Source organism: Tachyglossus aculeatus, chromosome 4 (assembly GCF_015852505.1).
Source record: "Tachyglossus aculeatus isolate mTacAcu1 chromosome 4, mTacAcu1.pri, whole genome shotgun sequence".
NCBI classification, from domain to species: domain Eukaryota; kingdom Metazoa; phylum Chordata; class Mammalia; order Monotremata; family Tachyglossidae; genus Tachyglossus; species Tachyglossus aculeatus.
Window position 1 is genome coordinate 2,383,361 of NC_052069.1, and position 23,408 is coordinate 2,406,768.

Here is a 23,408-nt window from a genome sequence, read left to right on the forward strand (position 1 = left end):
GTCTAAAAGAGTGGGCTCACAGACTGTCTCTATGTGTTTCCAATTTGTACTTCCCAAGCGCTTAGTACAGTACTCTGCACATAGTAAGTGCTCAGTAAATGCGATTGATTGATTGATTGATTGATTCGGTCACTCGTAGTTATTAAGGGCTTATGTGGGCGGAGCACTGTACCAAGCACTTGGGAGAGTATAATGAAACAAGAAACAGGCACTTTCCCCGCCCACGATGAGCTTACAGTCCAAAGGTAATTATCTTACTATGTTTTGAACACGTTTCTAAGCCCTGGGGTAGGTACGCATCAGTCGGGTCAATCACAGCGTGGCTCAGTGGAAAGAGCCCGGGCTTCGGAGTCAGAGGTCATGGGTTCAAATCCCGTCTCTGCCAACTGTCAGCTGTGTGACTCTGGAGAGGCAGCGTGGCTCAGTGGAAAGAACCCAGGTTTTGGAGTCAGAGGTCGTGGGTTCAAATCCCGACCCCGCCAGCTGTCAGCTGGGTGACTTTGGAGAAGCAGCGTGGCTCAGTGGAAAGAGCCTGGGCTTTGGAGTCAGAGGTCATGGGTTCAAATCCCGGCTCCACCAATTGTCCACTGTGTGACTTTGGGCAAGTCATTTCACTTCTCTGTGCCTCAGTTCCCTCATCTGTAAAATGGAGGTGAAGATTGTGAGCCCCCCATGCGACAATCTAATCACCTTGTAACCTCCCCAGCGCTTAGAACAGTGCTTTGCACGTAGTAAGCGCTTAATATATTCCATTATTATTATTATCATTATTATTATTATTATTTGGACAAGTCCCTTAACTTCTCTGGGCCTCAGTTCCCTCATCTGTAAAATGGAGATTAAGATTGTGAGCCCCTCATGGGACAACCTGATCACCTTGTAACCTCCCCAGCGCTTAGAACAGTGCTTTGCACATAGTAAGCGCTTAATAAATGCCATTATTATTATTATTAATAAAAAGATATGAAGGGATGGAGAAGCAGCGTGACTCAATGGAAAGAGCTCGGGCTTGGGAGTCAGAAGTCATGGGTTCAAATGCCAGCTCTAGCAATTGTCAGCCGTGTGACTTTGGGCAAGTCACTTCACATCTCTGTGCCTCAGTTCCCTCATCTGGAAAATGGGTATTAAAAGTGTGAGCCCCACGTGGGACAACCTGATCACCTTATGTCCTCCCCAGTGTGTAGAAGAGTGCTTTGCACATAGTAAGTGCTTAATAAATACCATTATTACTATTATTATTTGGACAAGTCACTTCACTTCTCTGGGCCTCAGTTTCCCTCATCTGTAAAATGGGGATGAAGACCGTGGGCCAACCTGATCACCTTGTAACCTCCCCAGCGCTTAGAACAGTGCTTGGCACATAGTAAGCGCTTAATAAATGCCATCATTATTATCATTCTTATTTGACAAGTCACTTCACTTCTCTGGGCCTCAGTTCCCTCATCTGTAAAATGGGGCTGAAGACCGTGAGCCCCCCGTGGGCCAACCTGATCACCTTGTAACCTCCCCAGCGCTTAGAACAGTGCTTGGCACATAGTAAGCGCTTAATAAATGCCATCATTATTATTATTCTTATTTGGACAAGTCACTTAACTTCTCTGGGCCTCCGTTCCCTCATCTGTAAAATGGGGCCGAAGACTGTGAGTCCCCCGTGGGACAACCTGATCACCTTGTGTCCTCTCCAGTGTTTAGAAGAGTGCTTTGCATGTAGTAAGTGCTTAATAAATGCCATTATTATCATTATTATTTGGACAAGTCACTTAACTTCTCCGGGCCTCCGTTCCCTCATCTGTAAAATGGGGCTGAAGACCGTGAGCCCCCCGTGGGCCCACCTGATCACTTTGTAACCTCCCTAGTGCTTAGAACAGTGCTTGGCACATAGTAAGTGCTTAATAAATGCCATTATTATTATTATTATTTGGACAAGTCACTTAATCGTATTTATTGGGCGCTTACTGTGTGCAGAGCATTGTACTAAGCGCTTGGGAAGTACAAGTTGGCAACATATAGAGACGGTCCCTATCCAACAGTGGGCTCACAGTCTAGAAGGGGGAGACAGAGAACAAAACCAAACATATTAACAAAATAAAATAAATAGAATAGATATGTACAAGTAAAATAGAGTAAGAAATCCGTACAAACATATATTCATATATACAGGTGCTGTGGGGAAGGGAAGGAGGTAAGATGGGGGGGATGGAGAGGGGGATGAGGGGGAGAGGAAGGAGGGGGCTCAGTCTGGGAAGGCATTCATTCAATCGTATTTATTGAGCGCTTACTGTGTGCAGAGCACTGTACTAAGCGCTTGGGAAGTCCAAGTTGGCAACATGTAGAGACGGTCCCTACCCAACTTAACTTCTCGGGGCCTCAGTTCCCTCATCTGTAAAATGGGGCTGAAGACCGTGAGCCCCCCGTGGGCCAACCTGATCACCTTGTAACCTCCCCAGCGCTTAGAACAGTGCTTGGCACATAGTAAGCGCTTAATAAATGCCATCACTATTATTATTATGATTATTAAAAAGGTATGAATCAATCAATCAATCAATCAATCAATCGTATTTATTGAGCGCTTACTATGTGCAGAGCACTGTACTAAGCGCTTAGGAAGTACAAATTGGCAACACATAGAGACAGTCCCTACCTGAGCATGGCTGAGCACGGGGCCTGGCAAACAGTAATCGCTTAATTAATATTATCATCGTCATTATTATTATTATTTGCTTAATACTTCTTGGATGCCTCCTTTGAGCTGATCGACCCCAGCAACTGAGAAGACAATAGCTAAAAGCAAAGCAAGGCTAGAAAAATTATGTGTAGATATGTAAAAATCATTGTGTAGATTAATCTGTTTTTTGAGCCTTCAGAACTGGGGTGGGACATCTCTTCTTTCTGAGAATTACAGAATATTAGAGCCTGGGCACTAAAGCCTGGGCACACAATAAATACGATTGATGATGATGATGATGATTACTATGTGCAGAGCACTGTACTAAGCGCTTGGGAAGTACAAATTGGCAACACATAGAGACAGTCCCTACCCAACAGTGGGCTCACAGTCTGAAAGGGGGAGACAGAGAACAGAACCAAACATACCAACAAAATAAAATAAATAGGATAGAAATGCACAAGTAAAATGAATAAATAATAAATAAAAGTAAATAAAGGGATGGGTCAGAGGCAACGGTGGAGAGTAGGTGAGAAATCTCTTCTTGAGTTACTGCAAGGAATGCAGAAGAGGGTGGCAGACGAGAGGGAGATTGGAGAGGGTCGGGGGGGGGTCCTGTGAAATTAAAAATCGTAATTCGCGTGTCCTCCCCACCCCTCTTTTTGTTTTTCAATCCGCTGGCAATGCGTCGCGCAGAACGGGGCTCCCCGGAGCCTGCGGGCCGCCCTTTGGAGGTTTGCCGAACTCGCCCACCTCGTCCGCCCGCAGAAGTGCAGGTAAAGCCCCGGCCGGCCTGGGGGAAAGGGGGGTCGGAATCGCCTCCCGGAATTGGGACCGTTGACCACCGCAAAAAGGAAGGAGCAGAACCAAGTGCTCTTTAAGAAAATGACCCCATTTGCTGGACGCTTCGGCGGTTCCCTTCATCGGGGGGGCCCATTCATTCATTCATTCAGTCAGTCAGTCATCATCATCAATCGTATTTATTGAGTGCTTACTATGTGCAGAGCACTGTAGTAAGCGCTTGCACTGTACTACGTATTTATTTATATACATATGTATATACCCTATTTATTTATTTTACCTGTACATATCTATTCTGTTTATTTTACTTTGTTAGTATGTTTGGTTTTGTTCTCTGTCTCCCCCGTTTAGACTGTGAGCCCACTGCTGGGTAGGGACTGTCTCTAGATGTTACCAATTTGTCCTTCCCAAGCGCTTAGTCCAGTGCTCTGCACATAGTAAGCACTCAATAAATACGATTGATGATGATGATTGAGCGCTTACTGTGTGCAGGGCACTGGAATAAGCGCTTGGGAAGTCCAAGTGGGCAACATATCGGTCCCTACCCAACAGCGGGCTCACAGTCTAGGCCCATGGTTGATGATTTCAGAAAGTCAGCTGGTAAGGAAGCGACTGGGGGTATTCACTCATTCATTCAGTCGTATTTATTGAGCGCTTATTGTGTGCAGAGCACTGTACTAAGTGCTTGGGAAGTACAAGTTGGCAACATATAGAGACGGTCCCTACCCAACAGCGGGCTCACAGTCTAGGCCCATGGTAGACAATTTCAGAAAGTCAGCTGGTAAGGAAGCGACCGAGGGTATTCACTCATTCATTCAGTGGTATTTATTGAGCACTTACTGTGTGCAGGGCACTGTACTAAGCGCTTGGGAAGTACAAGTTGGCAACATATAGAGACGGTCCCTACCCATCAGCGGGCTCACAGTCTAGGCCCATGGAAGACGATTTCAAAAAGTCAGCTGGTAAGGAAGTGACCGGGGGTATGATGTTGCTAAGACATGGCTCCCACACCCTCATCCATAATGAGGCGGAGGGGATGGATTAATTAATTAATTCATATATTCATTCATTCATTCGTTTATGCAATTGTATTTATTGAGCGCTTACTGTGTGCAGAGCACCGTACTAAGCGCTTGGGAAGTACAAGTTGGCAACATCTAGTGACGGTCCCTACCCAACAGCGGGCTCACAGTCTAGAAGGGGGAGACAGACGACAAAACATGTTAACGAAATAAAATAAATAGAATAGCTATGTACAAGTAAAATAAATAGAGTAATAAATATGTACAAACATATATACATATATACAGGATTCATTCATTCAGTCGTTATTTATTGAGCACTTACTGTGTGCAAAGCACTGTACTTTTTATCATTTTAAAAATGTCTTTCATTCAGTCATTCATTCGATCATCTTTTTTTTTTTAATGGCATGTATTAAGCGCTTACTTTGTGCAAAGCACTTTTCTAAGCACTGGGGAGGTTACAGGGTGATCAGGTTGTCCCACGGCAGGCTCATCATCATCAATCGTATTTATTGAGCGCTTACTGTTTCCAGAGCACTGCACTGCTTGGGAAGTACAAATTGGCGACATATAGAGACAGTCCCTACCCAACAGTGGGCTCACAGTCTAAAAGGGGGAGACAAAACCAAACATACTACAAAATAAAATAGGATAGATATGCACCAGTAAAATAAATAAATAGAGTAATAAATCTGTACAAACATATATACAGGTACTGTGGGGAGGGGAAGAAGGTAAGATGGGGGGGATGGAGAGGGGGACGAGGGGGAGAGGAAGGAGGGGGCTCAGTCTGGGAAGGCCTCCTGGAGGAGGTGAGCTCTCAGTAGGGCCTAGAACAGTGCTTTGCACATAGTAAGCGCTTAACAAATGCCATCATTATTATTACAGCGCTTAGAACAGTGCTTTGCACATAGTAAGCGCTTAATAGATGCCATTATTATTATTATTATTATTATATTCTATTTATTTCATTTTGTTAATATGTTTTGTCTCGTCAACCTTCTCACCGCTCCTCCATCTCATTCAGTCGTTCAGTTTCCGGCGAGCAGCCCTCGATTATAACCCCACTCGCGAGCGGTCGCACGCCAGGTCTGAGCAACGATCCCCGGAGGGGCGTCTCAACCGCAGCCGGTGGGCGGAATGGTTTTCAATCATTGGCTTTTTTAATTTTTGCCAACAGGCCCTACCTGGTAAACCTGCTGCCCTGCCTCACCAGGATAAGCAAGCGTCCCGAAGAGTCCGTGCAGGAGACGTTGGCCCAGGCCATCCCGAAGATCGGGGCGGCCTTTGGCAACTTCGCCAACGACAACGAAATTAAGGTACCCCTACCGACGCTCACGGAGCCACCGTGGAAAACGCCGGAGAAAGGGCCGGGCCTTGGCGTGGCGGGAGCCCGACAATATTTGTGGGTTAACAGCAATAATAATAATAATAATAATAATAATAATAATAATGATGGTAGTAATGATGGCAGATGAGGGAAGCAGAAGAGCAGTGAAGAGAAGCAGCGTAGCTCGGTGGAAGGAGCGTGCGTTTAGGAGTCAGAATTTGTGGGTTAACAGCAATAATAATAATAATAATAATGGTAGTAATGATGGCAGATGAGGGAAGCAGAAGAGCAGTGAAGAGAAGCAGCGTGACTCAGTGGAAAGAGCATGCGTTTAGGAAGCAGCAATAATAATAATAATAATGGTAGTAATGATGGCAGATGAGGGAAGCAGAAGAGCAGTGAAGAGAAGCAGCGTAGCTTGGTGGAAGGAGCATGCGTTTAGGAGTCAGAATTTGTGGGTTAACAACAATAATAATAATAATGGTAGTAATGATGGCAGATGTTAACAGCAACAATAATAATAATAATGGTAGTAATAATTGCAGATCATCACCATCATCAATCGTATTTATTGAGCGCTTACTATGTGCAGAGCACGGTACTAAGCGCTTGGGAAGTACAAATTGGCAACATATAGAGACAGTCCCTACCCAACAGTGGGCTCACAGTCTCAAAGGGATGAGGGAAGCAGAAGAGCAGTGAAGAGAAGCAGAGTGGCTCAGTGGAAAGAGCATGCATTTAGGAGTCAGAATTTGGGTTAGCAACAATAATAATAATAATAATGGTAGTAATGATGGCAGATGAGGGAAGCAGAAGAGCATTGAAGAGAAGCAGCGTGGCTCAGTGGAAAGAGCATGCGTTCAGGAGTCAGAATTTGGGGGTTAACAGCAAAAATAATAATAATAATAATGGTAGTAATGATGGCAGATGTTAACAGCAACAATAATAATAATAATGGTAGTAATAATTGCAGATCATCACCATCATCAATCGTATTTATTGAGCGCTTACTATGTGCAGAGCACGGTACTAAGCGCTTGGGAAGTACAAATTGGCAACATATAGAGACAGTCCCTACCCAACAGTGGGCTCACAGTCTCAAAGGGATGAGGGAAGCAGATGAGGGAAGCGGAAGAGCAGTGAAGAGAAGCAGCGTGGCTCAGTGGAAAGAGCATGCGTTTAGGAGTCAGAATTTGGGTTAGCAACAATAATAATAATAATAATAATAATAATAATGGTAGTAATGATGGCAGATGAGGGAAGCAGAAGAGCAGTGAAGAGAAGCAGCGTGGCTCGGTGGAAAGAGCATGCGTTTAGGAGTCAGAATTTGGGGGTTAACAGCAAAAATAATAATAATAATAATGGTAGTAATGATGGCAGATGTTAACAGCAACAATAATAATAATAATAATGGTAGTAATAATTGCAGATGAGGGAAGCAGAAGAGCAGTGAAGAGAAGCAGCGTGGGTCAGTGGAAAGAGCATGCGTTTAGGAGTCAGAATTTGTGGGTTAACAGCAATAATGATGATAATAATGGTAGTAATGATGGCAGATGAGGGAAGCAGAAGAGCAGTGAAGAGAAGCAACGTGGCTCGGTGGAAAGAACATGTGTTTAGACGTCAGAATTTGTGGGTTAACAGCAATAATGATAATAATAATAATGATAGTAAGGATGGCAGATGAGGGAAGCAGAAGAGCAGTGAAGAGAAGCAGCGTGGCTCGGTGGAAAGAGCGTGCGTTTAGGAAACAGCAATAATAATAATAATAATGGTAGTAATGATGGCAGATGAGGGAAGCAGAAGAGCAGTGAAGAGAAGGAACGTGGGAAGAGCATGTGTTTAGGAGTCAGAATTTGTGGGTTAACAGCAACAATAATAATAATAATGGTAGTAATGATGGCAGATGAGGGAAGCAGAAGAGCAGTGAAGAGAAGCAGCGTGGCTCGGTGGCAAGAGCATGCGTTTAGGAGTCAATTTGTGGGACAACAGCAACAAAGATAATAATGGTAGTAATGATGGCAGACGAGGGAAGCCGAAGAGCAATGAAGAGAAGCAGCGTGGCTCGGTGGAAAGAGCGTGCGTTTAGGAGTCAGAATTTGTGGGTTAACAGCAATAATAATAATAATAATAATGGTAGTAATGATGGCAGATGAGGGAAGCAGAAGAGCAGTGAAGAGAAGCAGCGTGGCTCGGTGGAAAGAGCATGCGTTTAGGAAACAGCAATAATAATAATAATAATGGTAGTAATGATGGCAGATGAGGGAAGCAGAAGAGCAGTGAATAGAAGCAGCGTGGCTTGGTGGAAAGAGCATGCGTTTAGGAGTCAGAATTTGGGGGTTAACAGCAACAATAATAATAATAATGGTAGTAATGATGGCAGATGAAGGAAGCAGAAGAGCAGTGAAGAGAAGCATCGTGGCTTCGTGGAAAGAGCATGCGTTTAGGAGTCAGAATTTGCGGGTTAACAACAATAATAATAATAATAATAATGGTAGTAATGATGGCAGATGAGGGAAGCAGAAGAGCAGTGAAGTAGCGTGGCTCGGTGGAAAGAGCGTGTGTTTAGGCGTCAGAATTTGTGGGTTAACAGCAATAATAATAATAATAATAATGGTAGTAATGATGGCAGATGAGGGAAGCAGAAGAGCAGTGAAGAGAAGCAGTGTGGCTCGGTGGAAAGAGCACGGGCTTTGCAGTCAAAGGTCATGGGTTCGAATCCTGAGTCCGCCACATTCATTCATTCAATCGTATTTATTGAGCGCTTACTGTGTGCAGAGCACTGTACTAAGCGCTTGGGAAGTACAAGTTGGCAACATATACATGGAAACAGTTAATCATGTCTAAAAATGTGCATTCATGGTGTAAATTCCCTAAATTCTAGTGGTCTGTGCAAAACCCATCAGTCCTCAGTTCTTTCGCCTGTAAAATGGGGATAAAGATTGTGAATCCTATGCGGGACCGGGACTGTGCCCAACTTAAGTATTTTGTATCTACCCCAGTTTAGTAATAATAATAATAATGATGATGATGGTATTTAAGCGCTTACTATGTGCAAAGCACTGTTCCAAGCGCTGGGGGAGATACATGGTGATCAGGTTGTCCCACGTGGGGCTCACAGTCTTCATCCCCATTTTCCAGATGAGGGAACTGAGGCCCAGAGAAGTTAAGTGACCTGCCCAAGATCACACAGCAGACATGTGGTGGGGCAGGATTTGAACCCATGACCTCTGACTCCAAAGCCCATGCTCTTTCCACTGAGCCACGCTGCTTCTCTAAAAATGTTAATGTTTCCGCCCGGTTGCGAACCGAGGACCTTTTGCATGTTAGGCGAATGTGATAAACACTACGCTACGGAAAACGGCTCACCCCCCGGCACACAGTAAGGGCTTAACAGATACTATAAAAAACAATAACGATAACAATAATCATCAAAATGGTTCTCGTTAAGTATTTACTATGTGCTAAGGACTGTACTAAGTGCTGGGGTTGATCAAAGGAGGTCCCATATGGGGCTGCTAGTCAGAGTATGAGGGAGAATGGCTGCTGATGTCTGTATGTTGCCAACTTGTACTTCCCAAGCGCTTAGTACAGTGCTCTGCACACAGGAAGCGCTCAATAAATACGACTGACTGAATGAGGGAACTGAGGCACAGGGAAGCGAAGTGACTTGCCCAAAGTCGTGCGGCAGGCAGTATGGCAGAGCTGGGATTAGAACCCGGATCCTCTGAGTCCCAGACTAAATAAATAAATAGAGTAATAAATAAATAAGTAGAGTAATAAATAAATGGAGTAATAAATAAATAAATAGAGTAATAATGAATAGAGTAATAATAAATAAATAGAGTAATAAATAGAGTAATAATAAATAAATAGAGTAATAGTCCCATGTGGGGCTCACAGTCTTAATCCCTATTTTACAGATGAGGGAACTGAGGCTCAGAGAAGTAAAGTGATTCACCCAAGGTCACACAGCAGACACGTGGCGGAGCCGGGATTCGAACCCATGAACTCTGACTCCCAAGCCCGAGCTCTTTCCACGGAGCCACGCTGATCAGCTTGTCACCTCCCCAGCGCTTAGAACAGTGCTTGCACATAGTAAGCGCTTAACAAATGCCACCGTCATTATTATTATTATTATTATGTCATTTCTCTCCATCCGGAGGGTGACTGTGAGCCCACTGTTGGGTAGGGACCGTCTCTATATGTTGCCAACTTGTAGTTCCCAAGCGCTTAGTACAGTGCTGTGCACACAGGAAGCGCTCAATAAATACGACTGACTGAATGAGGGAACTGAGGCACAGGGAAGCGAAGTGACTTGCCCAGAGTTGTGCGGCAGGCAATATGGCAGAGCTGGGATTAGAACCCGGATCCTCTGAGTCCCAGACTAAATAAATAAATAGAGTAATAAATAAATAAATAGAGTAATAATAAATAAATAGAGTAATAATAAATAAACAGAGTAATAAATAAATAAATAGAGTAATAAATAAATAGAGAAATAAATAGAGTAATAATAAATAGAGTAATAATAAATAGAGTAATAATAAATAGAGTAATAGTGAGTCCCATGTGGGGCTCACAGTCTTAATCCCCATTTTACAGATGAGGGAACTGAGGCTCAGAGAAGTGAAGTGACTTACCCAAGGTCACACAGCAGACATGTGGGGGAGCCGGGATTCGAACCCATGAACTCTGACTCCCAAGCCCGAGCTCTTTCCACGGAGCCACGCTGATCAGCTTGTCACCTCCCCAGCGCTTAGAACAGTGCTTGCACATAGTAAGCGCTTAACAAATGCCATCGTCATCATTATTATCATTATTATTACGTCATTTCTCTCCATCCGGAGGGCGTCTCTGCATTGTACTTTCCAAGCGCTTAGTACAGTGCTCTGCACACAGTAAGCGCTCCGTAAATTTGAATGAATGAATGAAGCCCTTGGTGCCCGCTGTTGGGTAGGGACCGTCTCTAGATGTTGCCAACTTGGACTTCCCAAGCGCTCAGTACAGTGCACTGCACACGGTAAGCGCTCAATAAATACGATTGATTGGTTGATCCGGGGCGTCCATCTCACTTTCGTTCTCCTCTTCTTTGTAGGTTTTATTGAAGGCGTTCATAGCTAACCTGAAGTCGAGCTCGCCTGCCATCCGCCGGACCGCAGCCGCCTCGGCCGTGAGCATCTGCCAGCATTCGCGGAGGACCCAGTATTTCTACACCTGGCTGCTGAACGTGCTCGTCGGTGAGGGCGGGCTCCGTTCAGTCCTTCGTCCAGTCCTATTTAGTGAGCGCCTCCGGTGTGCGGGGCACTGTACTAAGCGCTTGGGAAGTGCACGTTCATTCGTTCATTCATTCAGTCGTATTTGTTGAGCGCTTCCTGTGCGCTGAGCACTGTACCACGCGCTTGGGAAGTACACGTTCATTCATTCATTCATCCAGTCGTGTTTATTGAGCGCTTCCGGTGTGCAGAGCACTGTACTAAGCGCTTGGGAAGTACATGTTCATTCATTCAATCGTATTTGTTGAGCACTTCCTGTGCGCTGAGCACTGTACCAGGCGCTTGGGAAGTACATGTTCCTTCATTCATTCATTCAGTCGTATTTGAGCGCTTCCTGTGTGCTGAGCACTGTACCAAGTGCTTGGGAAGTACACGTTCATTCAATCGTATTTGTTGAGCGCTTCCGGTGTGCAGAGCACTGTACTAAGCGCTTGGGAAGTACAAGTTCATTCGTTCATTCATTGTCGTATTTATTGAGCGCTTCCAGTTTGCAGAGCACTGCACCACGCGCTTGGGAAGTACACGTTCATTCATTCATTCAATCGTATTTATTGAGCGCTTCCTGTGTGCAGAACACTGTACTAAGCGCTTGGGAAGTACACGTTCATTCATTCATTCATTCAATCGTGTTTGTTTAGCGCTTCCGGTGTGCGGAGCACTGTACCAAGCGCTTGGGAAGTACATGTTCATTCATTCATTCGTTCAGTCGTGTTTGTTGAGCGCTTCTGGTGTGCGGAGCACTGTACCAAGCGCTTGGGAAGTACATGTTCATTCATTCATTCGTTCAGTCGTGTTTGTTGAGCGCTTCTGGTGTGCGGAGCACTGTACCAAGCGCTTGGGAAGTACACGTTCATTCATTCAATCATATTTGTTGAGCACTTCCTGTGTGCTGAGCACTGTACCAAGCGCTTGGGAAGTACACGTTCATTCATTCATTCATTCAATCGTGTTTGTTTAGCGCTTCCGGTGTGCGGAGCACTGTACCAAGCGCTTGGGAAGTACACGTTCATTCATTCATTCGTTCAGTCGTGTTTGTTGAGCACTTCTGGTGTGCGGAGCACTGTACCAAGCGCTTGGGAAGTACACGTTCATTCATTCATTCGTTCAATCGTATTTGTTGAGCGCTTCTGGTGTGCGGAGCACTGTACCACGCATTTGGGAAGTACACATTCATTCATTCATTCAATCGTATTTATTGAGCACCTCCTGTGTGCAGAGCACTGTACTAAGCGCTTGGGAAGTACACGTTCATTCGTTCATTCATTCATTCAATCGTATTTATTGAGCGCTTCCTGTGTGCAGAGCACTGTACTAAGCGCTTGGGAAGTACATGTTCATTCATTCATTCATTCAATCGTATTTGTTGAGCACTTCCTGTGCGCAGAGCACTGTACCATGCGCTTGGGAAGTACACGTTCATTCGTTCATTCATTCATTCAATAGTATTTATTGAGCGCTTCCTGTGTGCAGAGCAGTGTACTAAGCGCTTGGGAAGTACGCAATCATTCATTCATTCATTCAATCGTAGCTGTTGAGCGCTTCCTGTGTGCAGAGCACTGTACCACGCGCTTGGGAAGTACACGTTCATTCATTCATTCATCCAATCGTATTTATTGAGCGCTTCCGGTGTGAAGAGCACTGTACTAAGCGCTTGGGAAGTACACGTTCATTCATTCTATCGTATTTGTTGAGCACTTCCTGTGCGCTGAGCACTGTACCAAGCGCTTGGGAAGTACACGTTCCTTCGTTCATTCGTTCAGTCGTATTTGTTGAGCGCTTCCGGTGTGCGGAGCACTGTACCAAGCGCTTGGGAAGTACACGTTCATTCATTCATTCAGTCAGTCGTATTTGTTGAGCGCTTCCGGTGTGCAGAGCACTGTACCATGCGCTTGGGAAGTACACATTCATTCATTCAATCGTATTTATTGAGCACTTCCTGTGTGCAGAGCACTGTACTAAGCTCTTGGGAAGTACACGTTCATTCATTTAGTCATTCAATCATATTTATTGAGCCCTTCCTGTGTGCAGAGCACTGTACCAAGTGCTTGGAAAGTACACGTTCATTCATTCATTCATTCAATCGTATGTGTTGAGCGCTTCCTGTGCGCTGAGCACTGTACCAAGCGCTTGGGAAGTACATGTCCATTCATTCATTCATTCAATCGTATTTGTTGAGCGCTTCTGGTGTGCAGAGCACTGTACTAAGCACTTGGGAAGTACAAGTTCATTCATTCATTCAGTCGTATTTGTTGAGCGCTTCCTGTGTGCAGAGCACTGTACCAAGCGCTTGGGAAGTACACGTTCATTCATTCATTCATTCAATCGTATTTATTGAGGGCTTACTATGTGCAGAGCACTGTGCTAAGCGCTTGGGAAGTCCAAGTTGGCAACATCTAGAGACGGTCCCTACCCAACAGCGGGCTCACAGTCTATCTGTAAAATGGGGATTAAGACTGTGAGCCCCCCGTGGGACAACCTGATCACCCTGTATCCTCCCCAGCGCTTAGAACAGTGCTTTGCACATGGTAAGCGCTTAACAAATGCCAATTATTATTATTATTATTATTGTTATTATTAGAAGGGTCACAGTCTAGAAGGGCTCTCTCGGTTGGCGCTCTCTTTCCCCGGATGCGGCGAGAAACGGCGTGGTCTAGCGCAGAGGGCTCGGGGCCGGGAATCAGAAGGAGCTGGGTTCTGATCCCCGTTCCGCCGCCTGTCAATCAATCAATCAATCAATCGTATTTATTGAGCGCTTACTGTGTGCAGAGCACTGTACTACGCGCTTGGGAAGTCCAAGTTGGCAACATCTAGAGACGGTCCCTACCCGACAGCGGGCTCACAGTCTAGAAGGAATAATGATGGCATTGGTTAAGTGCTTAGTATCATCATCATCATCATCAGTCGTATTTATTGAGCGCTTACTGTGTGCAGAGCACTGTACTAAGCGCTTGGGAAGTCCAAGTTGGCAACATCTAGAGACTGTCCCTACCCGACAGTGGGCTCACAGTCTAGAAGGAATAATGATGGCATTGGTTAAGTGCTTAGTATCATCATCATCATCAGCATCATCAATCGTATTTATTGAGCGCTTACTGTGTGCAGAGCACTGTACTAAGCGCTTGGGAAGTACAAGATGGTAACATATAGAGACAGTCCCTACCCAACAGTGTGCTCACAGTCTAGAAGGGGGAGGCAGAGAACAAAACCAAACCTACTAACAAAGCACTGTTCTAAGCGCTGGGGGGATACAGTGTGATCAGGTTGTCCCACATGGGGCTCACAGTCTTCATCCCCATTTTTCCAGATGAGGTCACTGAGGCTCAGAGAAGTGAAGTGACTTGCCCAGGATCACACAGCAGACATGTGGCAGAGCCGGGATTCGAACCCGTGACCTCTGACTCCAAAGCCCGGGCTCCTTCCACTGAGCCACGCAGCTTCTCGTGGCCACTTCTCTGGGCCTCAGTTCCCTCATCTGGAAAATGGGGATTGAGACTGTGAGCCCCATGTAGGATGGGGACTCTGTCCCACCTGAAGAGCTTGTGTCTACCCCAGCGCTTAATATTAATATTAACAATAATAATAATAATAATAATAATGGCATTTATTAAGCGCTTACTATGTGCAAAGCACTGTTCTAAGCGCTGGGGAGGTTACAAGGTGATCAGGTTGTCCCACGGGGGGCTCACAGTCTTAATCCCCAATCGCTTAGTACAGTGCCCCACACAAAGCAGTGAGGCTCAGTGGAAAGAGTCAGGGATCATGGGTTCAGATCCCGGCTCCGCCACTTGTCAGCTGGGTGACTTTGGGCAAGTCACTTCACTTCTCTGGGCCTCAGTTCCCTCATCTGGAAAATGGGGGTGAGGACTGTGAGGCCCCCCTTGGGACAACCTGATCACCTTGTAACCTCCCCAGCACTTAGAGCAGTGCTTGGCACCTAGTAAACGCTTAATGAATACCATCATTATTATTATTATTATGAGAAGCAGCATGGCTCAGTGGAAAGAGCCCGGGCTTTGGAGTCAGGGATCGTCATCATCATCAATCGTATTTATTGAGCGCTTACTGTGTGCAGAGCACTGTACTAAGCACTTGAGAAGTCCAAGTCTGCAACAGATAGAGACGGTCCCTACCCAACAGTGGGCTCACAGTCTAAAAGGGGGAGACAGAGAACAAAACCAAATATACCAACAAAATAAAATAGAGTAGATATGTACAAGTAAAATAAATAGAGTAACAAATATGTACAAACATATATACATATATGCAGGTGCTCTGGGATCATGGGTTCAAATCCCGGCTTCGCCACTTATCAACTATGTGACTTTGGGCAAATCACTTCACTTCTTTGGGCCTCAGTTCCCTCATCTGGAAAACGGGGATGAAGACTGTGAGCCCCATCTGGGACAACCCGATCACCTTGTATCCCCCCCCAGCGCTTAGAACAGTGCTTTGCACATAGTAAGCACTTAATAAATGCTGTTAAAAAAAAGTAGGCGCTTAACAAATACCATTATTATGATTATTATTGTTGTTGTTGTTGTTGTTGTTATTATTTTTAATGGGGATTAAGACTGTGAGCTGCATGTAAGACAGGGACTATGTCCCACCTGAATAGCTTGTATTTTCCCCCCAGCTCTTAGTACAGTGCCCTGCACAAAGTAAGCACTTAACAAATACCATATCATTATTATAATTATTTTTAATAAAATGGAGATTAAGACTGTGAGCCGCACGTAGGACGGGGGACTGTGTCCAATCTGAATACCCCAGTTATTAGTACAGTCCCCGCACAAAGCAAGCATTTAACAAATACCATATTATTATTATTAAAATTGGGATTGAGACTGTGAGCTGCATGTACGACGGGGAACTGAGTCCAACCTGAATAGCTTGTATCTACCCCAGCGCTTAGTACAGTGCCCTGCACCAAGTTAGCACTTAACAAATACCATATCATTATTATAATTATTTTTAATAAAATGGAGATTAAGACTGTGAGCCGCACGTAGGACGGGGGACTTTGTCCAATCTGAATACCCCAGTTATTAGTACAGTGCCCGCACAAAGCAAGCATTTAACAAATACCATATTATTATTATTAAAATTGGGATTGAGACTGCGAGCTGCATGTACGACGGGGAACTGAGTCCGACCTGAATAGCTTGTATCTACCCCAGTGCTTAGTACAGTGCCATGCACATAGTAAGTGCTTAACAAATACCATTTAAAAAAAAATTGCTCAGAGAAATCCTCTCAGAAATATCCTGTTATGTATGAACTGTCTCTCTGGATATTTCCTGAAGTCCAAATAATAATAATAATTCATTCATTATCATTCATTCAGTCGTATTTATTGAGCGCTTACTGTGTGCAGAGCACTGTACTAAGCGCTTGAGAAGTACAAGTTGGCAACATATAGAGATGGTCAGTCAATCAATCAGTCATATTTATTGAGCTCTTACTGTGTGCAGAGCACTGTACTAAGCGCTTGAGAAGTACAAGTTGGCAACATATAGAGACGGTCAATCAATCGTATTTATTGAGCGCTTACTGTGTGCAGAGCACTGCACTAAGTGCTTGGGAAGTCCAAGTTGGCAACATATAGAGACAGTCCCTACCCAACAGTGGGCTCACAGTCTAGGCTAATAATGATGGTATTTATTAAGCACTTACTGTGTGCCAAGCACCGTTCTAAGCGCTAGGATAGATACAGGGTAATCAGGTTGTCCCACGGGGGGCTCACAATCTTCATCCCCATTTTCCAGATGAGGGAACTGAGGCCCAGAGAAGTGAAGTGACTTGCCCAAAGTCACACAGCTGACAAGTGGCGGAGCCGGAATTTGAACCCACAACCTCTGACTCCAAAGCCCGGGCCCTTTCCACTGAGCCACGCTGCTTCCAATGGACCTTCCATTTCTTAGCAGCCAAAGTAGAGGTGTTCAGGATTCCCCCTCTCCATCCCCCCCGTCTTATCTCCTTCCCTTCCCCACAGCACCTGTTTATATGTTTATATGTTTGTACAGATTTATTACTCTATTTAGTTATGTATTTATTTATTTTACTTGTACATATCTATTCTATTTATTTTATTTTGTTAATGTGTTTGGTTTTGTTCTCTGTCTCCCCCTTCTAGACTGTGAGCCCACTGTTGGGTAGGGACTGTCTCTACACGTTGCCAACTTGTACTTCCCAAGCGTTTAGTCCAGTGCTCTGCACACAGTAAGCGCTCAATAAATACGATTGATTGATTGACCGTCTCTATATGTTGCCAACTTGGACTTCCCAAGCGCTTAGTACAGTGCTCTGCACACAGTAAGCGCTCAATAAATACGACTGATTGATTGACCGTCTCTATATGTTGCCAACTTGGACTTCCCAAGCGCTTAGTACAGTGCTCTGCACACAGTAAGCGCTCAATAAATACGATTGATTGATTGAGTAAAGTAGGGACTCCCGGAGGGCTGGGTATTCCTTCTGCTTTGGACGGATACAGCAGGGATAAGCAACGAGGCAGTAAATTGGTGTTTTAGGAAATGTTTCCCCTTGTGGGACCCTATTGATCATTCATTCATTATAATAATGATAATACTACTACTAATAATAATGGCATTTATTAAGCGCTTACTATGTGCAAAGCACTGTTCTAAGCGCTGGGGAGGTTGCAAGGTGATCAGGTTGTCTCACGGCGGCTCACAGTCTTAATCCCCATTTTACAGATGAGGTAAGTGAGGCGTGGAGAAGTGAAATGATGTGCCCATGGTCACACAGCAGACAAGTGGTGTATATATGTGTGTATGTATTTATTACTCTATTTTATTTGTACATATTCATTCTATTTATTTTATTTTGTTAATGCGTTTTGTTCTGTTCTCTGTCTCCCCCTTCTAGCCTGTGAGCCCACTGTTGGGTAGGGACCGTCTCTAGATGTTGCCAACTTGGACTTCCCAAGCGCTCAGTACAGCGCTGTGCACACAGTAAGCGCTCAATAAATTCTAGACTATTTCGACTATTTCTAGACTATACAGGCTATTCTAGACTGTGAGCCCGTTGTTGGGGAGGGACCGTCTCTGTGTGCTACCAACTTGTACTTCCTAAGTGCTCAGTACAGTGCTGTGCACACAGTAAATGCTCAATAAATACAACTGAATGAACGAATGCACTTATTATTATTATTATTATTATTATTAGGTCTGCTGGTTCCCGTGGAGGACGAAGGGCCCACCCTCCTCATCCTCGGCGTGCTCCTCACGCTGCGGTATCTGATACCGTTGCTGCAGCAGCAGGTCAAAGACACCAGCCTGAAAGGAAGCTTCGGGGTAACGCGGAAGGAAGCCGAAGTCTCCCCTTCGGCCGAGCAGCTTATCCAGGTGATTCTACTTATTTTATTTTGTTAATTAATTAATTCATTCATTCATTCAATCGTATTTATTGAGCGCTTACTGTGTGCAGAGCACTGCACCGAGCGCTTGGGAAGTACAAGTTGGTAACACATAGAGACGGTCCCCACCCAACAACGGGCTCACAGTCTAGAATATAGCAATCACAAGATTTCATTCCAAAAATAAAGAAAGAAAATCAAGAAATAAGTGATATCATCATCAATCGTATTTATTGAGCGCTTACTGTGTGCGGAGCACTGTACTGAGCGCTTGGGAAGTAGAAGTCGGTAACACATAGAGACGGTCCCCACCCAGCAACGGGCTCGCAGTCTAGAATATAGCAATCACAAGATGTCGTTTTAAAAGTAAAGAAAGAAAATCAAGAAATAATTGATATCATCATCAGTCGTATTTATTGAGCGCTTACTGTGTGCGGAGCACTGTACTGAGCGCTTGGGAAGTACAAGTCGGTAACACATAGAGACGGTCCCCACCCAACAACGGGCTCGCAGTCTAGAATATAGCAATCACAAGATGTCGTTTTAAAAGTAAAGAAAGAAAATCAAGAAATAATTGATATCATCATCAGTCGTATTTATTGAGCGCTTACTGTGTGCGGAGCACTGTACTGAGCGCTTGGGAAGTACAAGTCGGTAACACATAGAGACGGTCCCCACCCAACAACAGGCTCACAGTCTAGAATATAGCAATCACAAGATGTCGTTTTAAAAGTAAAGAAAGAAAATCAAGAAATAAATGATATCATCATCAGTCGTATTTATTGAGCACTTACTGTGTGCGGAGCACTGTACTAAGCGCTTGGGAAGTCCAAGTTGGCAACATATAGAGACGGTCCCTACCCAACAGTGGGCTCACAGTCTAAAAGATATATTCTCAATGGCTAAAAAAATCTGGTGGAGTCTTTCAGATTAATTACACTCTACTGAATCTTACGTCTATGTGTTTTTTTTTAATTCAGTACATAATGAAGGCATTTATTAAGCACTTACTATGTGCAAAGCACTGTTCTAAGCGCTGGGGAGGTACAAGGTGATCAGGTTGTCCCACGGGGTGGGGCTCACAGCCCCCATTTTCCAGATGAGGGAACTGAGGCCCAGAGAAGTGAAGTGACTTGCCCAAAGTCACACAGCGGACAAGTGGTGTGTATAGGTTTGTATGTATTTATTACTGTATTTATTTTATTTGTACATATTTATTCTATTTATTTTATTTTGTTAGCATGTTTTCTTCTCTGTCTCCCCCTTCACAATCGTAATCCCCATTTTATAGATGAGGTAACTGAGGCCCAGAGAAGTGAAGTGACTTGCCCAAAGTCACACAACTGACAATTGGTGGAGCCTGGATTTGAACCCACGACCCCTGACTCCAAAACCCGGGCTCTTTCCACTGAGCCACGCTGCTTCCACAGGAACAGCTGTCCATATGATTCCTATTTTAAATATGACCTGATATCTAGTTTTAATCAGTATTTATTTTGCAAGTTTAGTTTCAAAGTACATGAAAATAGTTTAAATCTACAGCCCTGTGTAGCCTTGTTCTTTCACTATTATACCAAATGCTTTTCTTCTATTCTTATTTAGTTTATTTGAACAGTTATGTTTGGAGAAAGTCAGCTGTTACGCCTGTTAATGCTGTTTAATGAATTAACTTGTGATTTTTTGATAAGAGTTTCAAATTTCCAAAAAGTGGTAGTGTTTGAAATGGAAATTTTTTCCTGTTTTCATAATTTTATAAGAAAATTAACCAAAATCAAGTCACTTTTCAGTAAAAATGATCTATCCGTATCAGAATTGGACTTCCCAAGCGCTTAGTACAGTGCTCTGCCTTGTTCTTTCACTGTTATACCAAATGCTTTTCTTCTATTCTTATTTAATTTGAACAGTTATGTTTGGAGAAAGTCAGCTGTTCCACCTATTAATACTGTTTATTGAATAAACTTGTGATTTTTGAGAACAGTTTCAAATTCCCAAAAAGTGGTAGTGTTTGAAATGGAAATTTTTTCCTGTTTTCATAATTTTATAAGAAAATTAACCAGAATCAAGTCACTTTTCAGTAAAAATGATCTATCTGTGTCAGAAAAATATATGACAACTTGCAGAAAAAAGGGAAAGAGAGGAAAGAATACTTATTCTGTAGATATGTTTTATTTTGTTGTCTGTTTCCCCCTCCTAGACTGTGAGCCTGCTGTTGGGTAGGGACCGTCTCTGTATGGACTTCCCAAGCGCTTAGTACAGTGCTCTGCCTTGTTCTTTCACTATTATACCAAATGCTTTTCTTCCAATCTTATTTAGTTTATTTGAACAGTTATGTCTGGAGGAAGTCAGCTGTTACGCCTATTAATACTGTTTATTGAATAAACTTGTGATTTTTGATAACAGTGGCAAATTCCCCAAAAGTGGTAGTGTTTGAAATGGAAATTTTTTCCTGTTTTCATAATTTTATAAGAAAGTTAACCAACATCAAGTCACTTTTCAGTAAAAATGATCTATCCGTCTCAGAAAAATATATGACAACTTGCAGAAAAAAGGGAAAGAGAGGAAAGAATGCAGTCTTTTAGACTGTGAGCCCACTGTTGGGTAGGGACTGTCTCTATATGTTGCCAATTTGTACTTTCCAAGCACTTAGTACAGTGCTCTGCACATAGTGAGCGCTCAATAAATACGATTGATGATGATGAAAGAATACTTGTTCTGTAGATATGTTTTGTTTTGTTCTCTGTCTCCCCTTCCTAGACTGTGAGCCCGCTGTTGGGTAGGGACCGTCTCTATATGGCTTCCCAAGCACTTAGTACAGCGCTTAATAAATACCATTATTATTATTATCATCATTATTATTATTATTAATTAGATTAGGACCCACGTCCCCTGACTCCCAAGCCCGGGCTCTTTCCACTGAGCCACGCTGCTTCTCACAGTACTGAAGCTGCCGTTGTGTTGCCGACTTGTACTTCCCAAGCGCTTAGTACAGTGCTCTGCGCACAGGAAGGGCTCAATAAATACAATTGATTGATTGATTGAAGCTGTGAGCCCTTGTAGACTGTGAGCCCACTGTTGGGTAGGGACTGTCTCTATATGTTGCCAACTTGGACTTCCCAAGCGCTTAGTACGGTGCTCTGCACACAGTAAGCGCTCAATAAATACGATTGATTGATTGATTGATTGAAGCTCAAAGCGGGTCGGTTCCGAGCAAAGCAAAGGAAGCCGTTTACGCACAGCAGGCAATAAATGTTATCGAATGAGTTGAATTCATCATCATCATCAGTCGTATTTATTGAGTGCTTACTGTGTGCAGAGCACTGTACTAAGCGCTTGGGAAGTACAAATTGGCAACACATAGAGACAGTCCCTACCCAGCAGTGGGCTCACAGTCTAAAAGGGGGAGGCAGAGAACAAAACCAAACATACTAACAAAATAAAATAAATAGAATAGATATGTACAAGAAGCAGCGTGGCTCAGTGGAAAGAGCATGGGCTTTGGAGTCAGAGGTCATGGGTTCGAGTCCCGGCTCCACCACAAGTCTGCTGTGTGACCTTGGGCAAGTCACTTAACTTCTCTGAGCCTCAGTTCCCTCATCTGTAAAAATGGGGATTAAGACTGTGAGCCCCACGTGGGACAACTTGATCACATTGTATCCCCCCCAGCGCTTAGAACAGTGGTTTGCACATAGTCAGCGCTTAACAAATGCCATCATTATTATTATTATTATTATTATGTACAAGTAAAATAAATAAATAAATGAATAGAGTAATAAATATGTACAAACATCTATACATATATCCAGGTGCTGTGGGGAAGGGAAGGAGGTAAGATGGGGGGGATGGAGAGGGGGACGAGGGGGAGAGGAAGGAAGGAATGAGTTGAATTCACTATCTGCAGGAAATCATACAAATAATAGGATTCGATCGGACATTTGGATAAATTCCCGGTTGAAAGGTACGTCAGGAGACCCCGAGGGAAAGTCAGTTGACGTAGCGGGGATCCTCCGGACTTCGGATTAGGCATCCACAGCCAGGAGGGAGTGGGCGCGGAGAGGCGGCTCCAAGCAGCCCGTTGCCATTATTGGAGTGGAACCGGGGGGCCACATGTTGCCAACTTGTCCTTCCCAAGCGCTTAGTACAGTGCTCTGCACACAGTAAGCGCTCAATAAACACGATTGAATGAATGAATGAATGAATTGGGCCACATAGAGCGGTATTTCCTTCATTCAGTCGGTGGGATTTATTGAGCGCTTATTGTTCGCAGGGCACTGTACTAAAAGCTTGGGAGAGTACAATGCAACAAGAAAATACAGTTCTGTTTATTTTGATCAATCAATCCGTCAATCAATCGTATTTATTGAGCGCTTACTGTTCGCAGGGCAGTGTACTAAAAGCTTGGGAGAGTACAATGCAAGAAGAAAATACAGTTCTATTTATTTTGATCAATCAATCCATCAATCAGTCGTATTTATTGAGCGCTTACCGTGTGTAGAGCACTGTACTAAGCGCTTGGAAAGTACAAATCACCAATAGTGACAATCCCAACATGTGATGAGACAAGACAAGACAACATAGTTGGCAACATTTTGACGGTATTGACACCTGTCTACTTGTTTTGTTGTGTTGTCTGGCTCCCCTTTCCAGACTGTGAGCCTGCTGTTTGGTAGGGGTTGTCTCTTATCAGTTGCCGAATTATATGAGGGCATTCATTAAGCACTTACTATGTGCAAAGCACTGTTCTAAGCGCTGGGGAGGTGACAAGGTGCTCAGGTTGTCCCACGGGGGACTCACAGTCTTCATCCCCATTTTACAGATGAGGGAACTGAGGCCTAGAGAAGTCAAGTGACTCGCCCAAAGTCACACAGCTGACAACTGGCGGAGCTGGGATTCGAACCCCTGACCTCCGACTCCAAAGCCCGCGCTCTTTCCACTGAGC

The 23,408-nt window shown here is 44.1% G+C and overlaps 1 protein-coding gene across 1 annotated transcript in view; it reads left to right on the top strand.

Moving 5' to 3' along the window:
* The window catches only part of HTT (huntingtin), a 378,122-nt gene that overhangs the window by 49,131 nt on the left and 305,583 nt on the right, over window positions 1-23,408 (top strand). The window contains exons 5-8 of the mRNA XM_038744544.1: window positions 3,362-3,441; window positions 5,672-5,810; window positions 10,917-11,058; window positions 18,283-18,461. Of these exons, the coding sequence (XP_038600472.1) occupies window positions 3,362-3,441; window positions 5,672-5,810; window positions 10,917-11,058; window positions 18,283-18,461 (540 nt within the window). The remainder of the gene's footprint in view (window positions 1-3,361; window positions 3,442-5,671; window positions 5,811-10,916; window positions 11,059-18,282; window positions 18,462-23,408) is intronic.